At 44.8% G+C, this 10841-nt stretch overlaps 1 protein-coding gene across 2 annotated transcripts; it reads right to left on the bottom strand.

Moving 5' to 3' along the window:
* Positions 1-3901: 3901 nt before the first annotated feature.
* On the bottom strand, positions 3902-10788 carry LOC147143183 (uncharacterized). 2 transcript variants are annotated; one of them, XM_086039378.1, is made up of 3 exons: positions 10009-10086; positions 7539-9416; positions 3902-5830 (listed from the first exon to the last, which is right to left on the bottom strand). In XM_086039378.1, the coding sequence occupies exons 2-3, from the start codon at positions 9390-9392 to the stop codon at positions 5501-5503; spliced, it is 2184 nt and encodes a 727-aa protein (XP_085895504.1). In that variant the 5' UTR covers positions 9393-9416; positions 10009-10086; the 3' UTR covers positions 3902-5500. The 2 variants fall into 2 exon arrangements, with proteins under 2 accessions (XP_085895504.1, XP_085895503.1); XM_086039377.1 differs by lacking the exon at positions 10009-10086 and adding an exon at positions 10512-10788 and having other exon boundaries at positions 3903-5830.
* Between the last annotated feature and the right edge of the window lie 53 nt (positions 10789-10841).

The following is a 10841-nucleotide window of genomic DNA, read 5'->3' as shown; positions in this document are numbered from 1 at the left end:
CGTAATGACGGCGGCAACGTGGGAGCGCTGCAGGGGCTGATGGGAAAACAGGCTAAAGAGCATTGGGGGAGGCTGAGGAGGGTGTAAAAAAAAAATAAAATAACACCGTGGCATTTTGTCTTACGAGTTTGATTCTTTCGTTGATCGAGCTTGTGACTCATTAAATCCGTTTTCACCACTGAAATTAAGTGAATCCGTTGTGTAGTGGATGTGTGCATTTAAGGGGCATGGTCTAATAAATGATGTCCGGAGTCGGGGTGGCTGTGATGTTTTACTGCGAAGCTTATAAGCTTCAAATACAGTAAACACAAGGACAATGATTACGTTTACGTGCAGTCACAATCCGAGTTAAAGCGGAAATCAACCCAGAAGAGAATATTTTCCCAGCAGGCCCATAAGTTCAAACAAAGCATTCTGATAAATATTGCGTTTGTGGAATAAGAGTTAATCCACTCGTTTTTAGCCATCTCCGGGGGCGGCCATTTTGGCTTCTGTCGACTGAAAATGACATCACAACTGCTCACAACGACCAATCACGGCTGACCTGTTTTCTGAATCTGAGCCGTGATTGGTCGTCGTGAGCAGTTGTGATATCATTTTCAGTCGACAGAAGACAAAATGGCCGCCCCCAGAGATGGCTAAAAACGGGTGGATTAACACTTATTCCACAAACGCATTATCAGAATGCCCGTTTTCAACGAGTGGGCTTCCATAGTACATATCTTGAAAAAAAAATGTTTGCATTGACTTCCCTTTAAAAGGTTTATTGTCTGCATGTAAACGCAGTCATTGTTAAGACGACATGCCGACAGCCTCAACTGACACCGTCACTCTCAACACAGAGTGGCTAACGGTTTAGCTAGTTAACAGCCAGGCAACTCTACCTTCTCATTAGATGACTTCCATGCTAGCTAGGCCTGCCTTTTAATGTGGACAAAAATAATACCTGCACCTCACATACATATATTGTGGTTTTATATGCGTGACATTTTGAAATATACATAATCAAATAATTATTTGGTCACTATACTTTATGGATTTCGTCTATAAATGGGGGATTGTTGCATTGCGCAAAGCAGAAATCGTCAGTGGGCGCAAATATTTGACTTGCTCTGGGCTCTGGCAAGCCATTCGATCCAGTAGTGCGAGTCCTCATTAGGGTGGTGGGTGAGCTGGAGCCTATCCCAGCTGATTTTGGCAAGAGGCTGGGTAAACCCTGTACTGGTCACCAGCCAATCGATGGGCACATGTGGAAAATTTGGAAAGTTCAATGAACCGAGCAACTTTTGGGAATGCGGGAGGTGAGAAATTGGCCATTTGTGAGATTTGAACCCTGAATCTCTTGCCTGTCAGGCATATGTGCTAACCACTAATGCACCGTGCAGCCTGCTACCAAGATTATGGGATGTAAAAAGGAGGGGTTCAAGATACACACAAAAAAATGGGTGAACTCAAAATTCAAGGCAACAAATGATCACATTTTTAGTTGGGCAACTTCATGTTTACATTTTTGCTGTTTGTGAAAATTGGCTTTCCCGCTTTTCGCAACTTTAAGATATAAGGAAAAACAACTCACATTTTTTTGGAGCAAAGAACATGCTTGCTTTTCTGTGCTGACTAACATTGTTGTCATAAATGTCAATAATTTAGATTTTCAAGGTTTTCCACCTTAAAAAATACAAGTTGTTTGGGTTTTTTTCAGTGCACTAATCAAGAGTCGAACACTGCATTGGTCAATTATGGTTGCCATGGAGCAAAATGGAACACGCCGCAAAAAGGTTTTATTTAATTTGCGCAAATGGAGCAGGCCCGTATGGAAAACCAAATGAACCTTGTATGTTTTCCACCTGAATAAGGCTCAACCTATCACATCTTTTCACACAAATAATTTCCGGTAAAATTGAAGCAATTGCTCGTTAGCGCTGGTTGCACTCCCTCCCTCTCAAATTAACACCTTCTTTGCCCCCACAAAAACACTCCCTCGGTGTTAATGCTGCTCTGAAGCCTTGTGTGATGTTAACCTTTTCCTTGGCGCAATATCAGATTTCACACTGTGCTCCCTGCTGCAAAACGGGCATGCATTAGCATGTAAGCCGGGAAGAAAATGTGCTAATGTTAATCGATCACTTGCATTTTTTATTTATTTATTTATGATTATTATCATTATTTTTAATATGACAGATTGTGCAGAAGCTGAGTGTAGTGAAGAGGCATGCTGAAAATGGAGAGCCAGAAGAGGTCCTAACCCATCACTGATATAAGTGCGCCCTCACGTGGCCAAAATGAACACTGCCAAATATTCCGGTCACACCCCTGAATTTAGACTCTCAGGTACACACAAATTGAATGTGTTTTTGTTCCAGCAGAGCCGACAAACAGCAAATATGTCACGGAGCAGACGGAGTCACGGGGGAATGAAATGCTCACACTGTGAGACAATCATTCAAATGTTGCACTGCAACCTTTTGCATTTCAACGACTTGCCAGAGTAAAGCTCCTGATGTCCTGTTCTACTATGTGCCACACGCACGCGCACACACACACGGTTCGGTTTGCACAAAGCTGGTTTGATCAGTTGCTATTCATCGTCATGCACTGAGGACCTTAATGTAGACTGAGTGAACTACAGTCTCTTCTCAAGGACCTCAAATGAGCATTATTAATAACATGAAGTAAAAAAAAAAAAAAAAAAACATTAAACAGGTGTAATACATTAAAAAATTCATATTTATAGACAAATATTCATTAACTAAAAAGTCTTAATAAATTAAAATAAATCATGAGTAAACACACTAATAAAAATGTGTATTAAGTAGTTGAAGTAGTAGTAGTAACATACAGTACTACCATTAATCACTATTATAATTTTATATGATCAAACATGGGCGTTAGTTATTTGGTCACATATACAAAAAAAAAAAAAAAAACACAACTTGTATTTTTACGGGGTTAAAACCATAATTTAAAAGGAAACTTTAAAATATCAATTATTATGGCAACAATCAACAAAGTAAGCAAGTTGTTTGCTCCAAAACAATTTGAGTTGGTTTAAGTTAACTTCAAATTGGGGGAGAATACAAGATACAATTAGTTCTGTTTTAGTTGTTGTTATGAAATGTGGGAAAAATTATTTACCACAACAGCAAAACTTAGAATATTTTGTTGAGGTGTCCAACTCAAAATGTTATCAGTTTTGTTGCCTTGAAATTTTGAGTTCACTCAACTTCCTTTTTTAGTGTCACCATAATCAGAATCATGATAATGACGACGATAAAGTCACCTACCAAAGGACCCGAAAGTATTATGAGGATGATGATTACTATTATTGGACAGTGAAGTCAACCAAGAACCAGAGATTACTACAGTATTTATTATTATTATCATTACTATTATTATTGCTACTACAGGGACCAGACATTATTACAATTGTTATTCATATTATGGTTATTGTTATTGTAACACCGAGATCGCCACAGGAACTCAATAATGGTGGTTGTCGACTAGCATTGTTTTTGGTGCATTATGATTAGTCATATACCTAAGGGCCATAATTTTGTTTTCATGCATTATATAACATAATTAGCAGCGGTGTAGAAGTCACCGCATGCCCTATTGGAATGTGAGTTGTTGGATGGTTCGCAAATGTAAAGGCGGCATGCAGTGATGAACTGAGCCCACAAACCGTTCACGGATTCAATTAAATCGTACATTTTAGCACACACACACAACCACAATCTATTCTCAGAGCTTGTTATAACCTTTGCTCTATGTGTACACACACACACACACACACACACACACGCCCGCCTCTCCTTCCACTGCCCCTCTATAAAGTCTGTTTGCCAAAGTATAATAAAGCCAGGCTTAACGCCTTCCTCTCGATGGGACAGTCACAAGGACCAAGTGGGGTCATTTGAGCAATAAAAAAAAAGCATTTAATAACTTTTCGGAGCTGTGCAGCTTTTGAGGGGCCTCTGCGGACTGACTGAATGGAGAGGACAAGTAAAAGTGCAGTACGAAAAAAAAAAAAAGAGGAATGTTATCACACAGGAACAACCAAAGCGTCAGTGGAGCAGCAGTTTAGACTATGACCCTTGAGCTTCTTTTTTAATATGTGTAAATGTGCAAAAAAATAAATAAATAAATAAATAAAAGGGGCAAAGACTACGTTGGAAGTTGTCAAACTGTATTAAATACAATTGAATATACTCCACAAATAAACAAAATGTGAATATATATATATATATATACACATATATATATATATTGTATGTGTTGGAATAACTCGTTTGGTCTTGAAATATATGTATTAAATACATCAAATTAGCAGGCAAACAAAATATAGAAAGCTTTCTTTTTTGTTTTGAATTCACTACATAAAAAAGTGAATATTGTGCTAAATAAAACAAGTGCAAATGACTCACAGTGTTTTTGTTCTGTTAAGAAATATAGATTTCACTACAAGGTAGTGCAGCTCTCCTTACTTAATACAAGGAGACACTGAGAAGAGTTTCTGTTATTTTTAAGCACTTTAAGGTCTCGTCGTTGATTGTGTGGGAATGCAATTTCAAGGAAACGTTTTCAATTTACAACAAAATCGCTATTTCAATATTCAGCCAGAAAGCTAAAGATAAAGTATTTGTTGGCCGTTAAAGTCCCTGTAAAGTGAAAACAAATGTCTACACAACACAGAGAAGAGTGACGGTTGCAATCCGGACAAATTTGAAGGATTAAATAAATCGGCAAGCATGTAAAATGACGCTTCAAACTCTAAAAAAAAAAAAAAAAAAAAAAAAAAAATCAAGTCACTGTCGCCAATTACGAATGTTGTGGGCGTGTCCGCTGAATGTGCTAAAACCACACCCGACTCAACAGTCAACTGTCAATCAAATACAACTTCTACCACCTGGAAAAATGGACGCTACTTGGCTACTTGGACTAGCGTCCTTCTTATGCCGAACATCCCTATATGGTGGTTGGAAAAAACAACGAGGCGCTGCTCTAAAGCGGCCACGACAGCGTAAAACACGCCTCCACACACTAGCTGTCACGTCAGACTTTAAAAAGAAAAGTCGGCTGGCTTTTCCGCCTTCTCTCCGTGTCGTGCGCACACTCGGGGCCGACAACCAGGCGTCCTGAAGCAGCCATGCTAGCTAACTATCTGAAGCGAAGATGCCTTTTCGGGGTGTAGCCAAAGCTTGCTAGCTAAACTGCAAATCGCAACTGCTGAGGCGAACAAAGGTGCTCCGCCCCCAAAAATCAGGCAACCTGAAATGACGGGGGAAAAAAAAAAAAAGTGTAACGCTATATCTCCACAACAGTGTTGTCAGTCTTTGCACATCTTCAAACAAGTATAATGTATTTAGAAACAAACCTCCGAGTTCACTTTACAGGGTCTTTAAATGAAATGGGAATAGCACACATTCGTATAAATAAAGTTGCTTTCAAAACATAAATATAAATATTGCAAGTGCTCCCGTCTTTGTATGTTTGGAACATTTTAAGTCTCCATTTCGGAATCAGAGTTTTCGAGATGAGACACGGTGGAGCTGTACCATTCGGCAGGCTCCTCCTCCTCTTCGTGACGAAGGCCGCCGACGCCGCCGTTGTTGAGCATTTCCACGGCCACTTGGTGGAAGGGGTGCTTGCGCTTGGTGTGGCGTCGCAGCGTGTTGCGCTCGGCGAAGCGCGTGTGGCAAAGTTGGCACTGGTAGGGCTTCTCGCCCGTGTGAACCCGTTGGTGGCGCTGGAGCTCGCCGGCCTCCCTGAAGCGTTTGGCACAGATGGGACACACAAAGTTCCTCTGACCCGTGTGGATGTGCTTGTGTCTCTGGCGGAACGAATCAAGGACAAGAGACATTTTTTATCCCAGCTAAAAATACAGTACAGCACAGTGCTACCTTCACTTACGAGTTGTTGTCTGTTCCGTGACCAAGTTTAGTAACTCAAACCAACATAACTGAAGCTGTAATTACAACTCTAAACTGCCCAAGTTAAATTGGTTGGCAAACCAAGGGGAAAAAAAAACAAAAAACAATTTTTATTGTTAGCGCCGGATACAGGAAGTTTAGCCTCAGTGATATGATACCTAAATTGCGTGTAAAGCAAGCAACAGCTCAAATATGTTTGTATTACTGTAGCTGGCAATCACAGAAGAAAACAACAGATCCAGTTTTGAGGGGCGGTTGACAAGCTAATGCTAAAAGCTAACACAAGGGTGTTGAACTTGTTTAAACCGTGAAATTACTCAAATGTAGAATTATTTTGGGTGTCATAGTAGGTCATGGTTCTGTTAAAAAGAACGAAGACTAAATCAACAGCAGATTGAATGACTTTTCAAATAAAACTAATAATCACGGTCCAGTAGTGCTTTTACTATAGCATATCGCTAGTCACCATGTTTGCTAGCCAGAAGCTGAGCGGCACGGGCAGACGCCCATTTTGGGGACGAGAGGACGGAGTGCGAGGATTTTTTTTTTTTACAAAGGACGGATGTGGGTTTTCGTCCGTCCCTGTAATCGTCCCTAACCGGGTCAAGTACTGACTGGCGTGTTGTATTCTTTTGAAAAGAAAGACCACTGTTCCCTTCTGCATTACTACAAAGCCTTCTTTTTTAACTTCCTGCAACAACACTGTAGTTTTTTTTTTTCATGTGCGTTCCCTGCAGTAACATTTAGTACATACCACACAGCTTTGCATGTGAAGTAAGTCCTTGTCTGAGACATCTCTAGAGCGGGAAAAATCCCTCCAAACCGTCATTCATACTCATGCCAGCACCGCCGTACACTTAAAGCTACGACCCGGAAGTAGAAGTCTTTTGTTCTCCTAAAATAACTGCGTTATTTCAATATCATTATTTTTATTGCGAAATAACGCAATAAAAACTGAAAGCTTAGTGCGTTATAAGGCAAAGGTGTTGCAATAAAACACAATAGTACTGCGTTACAATGCAACAGTATTGCGAAATTTCACAATATTGATTGCATTATATTGCAAAGTATTGCGTTTATATCTTAACTATTTTCGTGATGTACCCCCGGCGGGTTCCGTAGTGGAGCACTCGTCCTCGGTCCAAAAAAGTTGACACATCGCCAGTCAGTGACCGACAGTGGTTGTGTTGGCAGCTAAAGGCTATCTTGGTTGACACTTAAAACAGTTGTAAACAATTCAATCCGCTCACAAGATACTTCCAGCCGGTAAGTGGATGTGAATAGGAAATCATCCAGCTAATGAGCTTCAAAATGTTTATGAATTATTATTATGAAACTTCTGCCGGACACTTTTTTTTTTTTTTTTTTTTCGCCAGCGAGGGCAGACTGATGAAACGTAAGGACGGAAGCGCTTTAAAAGGACGAGGACGTTTATTTTTTATGAATAAGGAGGGAGGGACGACGACGGAAGGGTGCCCAGGTCGCGGACGGAGGACGGGCCGGCAAAATAGGCTCAAGTGTCCATCTCTGATGATAGATTTGACACCTGTGAGCTAACAGCTAAATGTACGGCATGAATCCAATTGTCCCCAAACACACAGCACTGACCTGCAGATGGCTGGAGCGCTTGAAGGCTTTTCCGCACTGCTGGCAAACGTGAGGCTTCTTCTGTGAGTGCGTGATGGCGTGGCGCTCCAGGTCAGAGAGGTAAAAGAAGATCCGCGGGCACAGCTGACAGTAGAGCACCCGCCGGGCAGACGGGTCGTTGGCTGATTCTGAAGGAGAAAGGGGCTCCGACGGGTCCAGCGGGTCCAGCGGGTCCAGGGGTTCCAGTTTGGGCGGCGAGGGAGGAGCAGCGACACTGGAAAAGTACATGTGGTCATCCAGGGGTAAACGTTCAGAGTCCAACAGGGGGTCAGGGTCCAGCAATTGGCCGTCTGCGGGGTCGGGCGTCAAAGTAGCGGCGGCTGCTGTTGTAGAAGATGGCTTATCGCTCTCATTCGGGACCTGCTCGGCAGGTATGGCTTCAATTCCAACGGGGGGGTCGGCGTGAGTAGGGATGAGCGAAGACGAAACGGCGGCCAGACTAGAGGCCAGGGCGCTGCCGGATCCCCCGGGTAGTATCACAGGGGGGTTGTTCAGGCACAATCCCGTGACAGGTTGAGCGAACGCGTTACCGGGCGCCAGGGGAAGGGAGATCTGGGACAGCTGACCAGTGGAGGGGTTTAGGATGGCGATCGGGGTGGAGGTAGAGTCACCGGAGGAAAGGAGGAGGAAGATCGGGGCAGAAGCATCAGCGGCGTTGGGAGTGAAAGACAGAGGAAGAGAAAGACTCAGGGGAGCAGAGGGGAGCAGGATGGGAGCAGTGGAGGGAGGGGTGGTAAGGATCTGGATGGGCTGGTTGGGGATGGCTAGTCCAGAATCTTGGGAGGAATTTGTATCCAAACTGCTCAAGACCTGCGGCGTCAGAGACGGCGACTCAGAAACCCCTGAAGGCATCACGTCGCCGGAATGCGCATCTAGTGCGTCAGCCAAACGTTGGCCGAGGTCTGAAACTGCCGAGGCGGGCAACTGCGAAGCCCCTTCGTTCTCGAGCGGGCCCTCGCAGGCGGCGACGTCCACTTGTGGCACCCTCAGTCCGTCCGGGCTGAGCGTGTACGGAATGCCCTGGTCGTCTATGAGAAGAAGGTTCTGGGCAAAGACGGAGGCGGGGTAAAAGGAAGGCGGTACCTCTTCGTCCTCCTCCACCACATCCCGGTCTCCCTCGCCCTCATATTCGTCCACCTCCATAATGAGCAAGCTGTCGCACGCGTCCAGAAAGCGTCCGTGTCTGGGGTCTCGATTCTCTCTTTTCTTGGGGAGACTCAAGTCCAGCGGCTCGCTCTGCTCCTCCACCCGGGTCAAGTCCTTCAGAGAGTCTTCCACTTGCCTCCCTAAATGTTCTTTCTTCACTCCCCGGCCCAGTAATATAACATCACTGGCTATATGGGTTTCTTTTAGGGCTTCTGAGAAATCCGAGGGGATGGCCTCTGCGTCCAAACCATCTCCACTAGCGTGCGTCGCTCCTGTGTGGTCCTTGGTCTTCACAATAGATATTTGGTTTGTTTTTCGCGCACTACCGAAATGCAAGTCTTTGGTGGGTCTAATGGTGGAGTCGGCGTTGGGCGTCTGGCACAGAGCAGGAACCGCAATTTGGTTTCTGAGTGGCTGCCTTGACCCATGAGTCTCTCTCGTGTCCCGGGGGGCGGGCTGGCAAGTCCCGCCCACCACTGGCTTGCTCCTGTTGATTGACAAAGCATCCTGGTTGGCGGGGCGCAACCGGAGGCTAGCTGCCCCGGTTGCTTCTGAACCTGACCCCTGCAAATCCCTCTTTGGCTGTTCGCGCGGCACTTCGTGCGATTCTGCACACGGGCTGCCATTTTGGACCTCCGGGCTGCCTCTTGTAGCCAGCTGACCATCCATTTTGGTTCATACCCATTTAGACATCTTGAATTTAAGAACATAACAACACATTAGTGAGTCAAATGAGCATAGCAAAACAAACGTGTCAGATACGTGTATGTGTGGGAGGTAGAAGGGGGCTCGAGATCAAAGGGGTCCTCAGTTTAAGACGGCTCCGACATACACTTCGAGGGTAGGAATGGTGCACAATGAGTTAGCGCAAGCAAGAACACCGTATGTAGGTTAGTGACTACTGTACAGCTTAAAGGCCTTTTCACACTGCACTTAGCAACATGCAGCGTACCCCAAACCACGCAGGTACGGGGGTACAGGTTTGCAGAACATGCTGACTCCACACAGGAGGGCGGGATTCGAACCCATGACCACTGCACTGAGAGGCGGACGTGCTAACCAGTCGACCACTGTGCCTCAACATGTGTATTTTATACAAAATGTTTACATAACCACTGCGTTAGCATGGGTTTGTGTGTCGTTCGGCCCACCGTAGCCTAGCCTACTGTTTTTCATTAGATTTTGTGAATCATTATTGTCTATATTTGCTGGGCATATTTGTAGTAAAATTGATATTTATTGATATGCTATGCCGCGTTCCGACTTCCATACACGTTGGGGTTACCGGTACGTCGCTGGCCGTAAGAACGGAACTCTGTCGTAAGCCGAGGAGCCACATGCAGTATGTGGGTCAAGTTCGGTGAGCGAGATGCTAATGAGCCTGTCACGTGATCTCACCAAACTCCACGACATCCTATCAAATGTGACGTTCACTGACACTCTGTTAAATTATAAAACACGTTGCAAAACAAATCTTAAAGGGCTCGTGTGTGGGTGTAGCGAAGCACACTGCATGTCGTCTCTCCTACTTCCTCATCGAAGCACACCGTGGGAATTATATGATTATTTAAAAAAACGTGTTAGTGGCTCTGCCTGTGTCGCAAAAGAAGAGAAGGCGATAAGAGACAAGCTGAATAGCAGGACGCCATTATCCACAGTCCAGGGTGCGAGCTGTCATTGCGCCGTGACGGGGGGCGGGGGGGGGTATCGAACCCGCGACGTCGCCGGCCGGCACACTGACGCGTCGTCCCGACATCCGAGAAGCAAGCACACGAGAGTTATATTTACATCTTATGTGTGCAGGAAGGGAGACCGCCGCACCGCTGCTTCTTCCTCGAACCTCCAGCCAGCCATTTTAGAAGCCGAGGGTCCGAGCGCCAGCAGGACAAACTTTACGGCCGTCCCCCAACGAGCTCTTCGCGGCTGTTGACGACGAGCGGGCACCGCTTTGAAAATGCATTTTGTTTTTTATCTTTATAAAAAAAAAAAAAAAAAAAGGAAAATCTAAAGTGTGCTCCACCCATACGTAGCCGCCGTGCTATGAAGGGACTGTCTTACCCGAGCCGCGCACGCTTCCGGAGGACCAAATATGTCTGAGCTGTGTGCAGGGTGATACTG

This window comes from Filicampus tigris, chromosome 8, assembly GCF_054856515.1.
Source record: "Filicampus tigris isolate MCC_2025a chromosome 8, RoL_Ftig_1.0, whole genome shotgun sequence".
NCBI lineage: Eukaryota > Metazoa > Chordata > Actinopteri > Syngnathiformes > Syngnathidae > Filicampus > Filicampus tigris.
Note: the sequence above shows the minus strand (reverse complement) of the source record. Positions and strands in the feature narration are given on the sequence as shown.

Coding starts and splice junctions, on each gene's coding strand:
- LOC147143183 (XM_086039377.1), bottom strand. CDS start 9,392: ATGGATGGTCAGCTGGCTACAAGAGGCAGCCCGGAGGTCCAAAATGGC. Junction 5,831..7,538: donor AGCGCTCCAGCCATCTGCAG/GTCAGTGCTGTG, acceptor TCGTTCCGCCAG/AGACACAAGCACATCCACAC.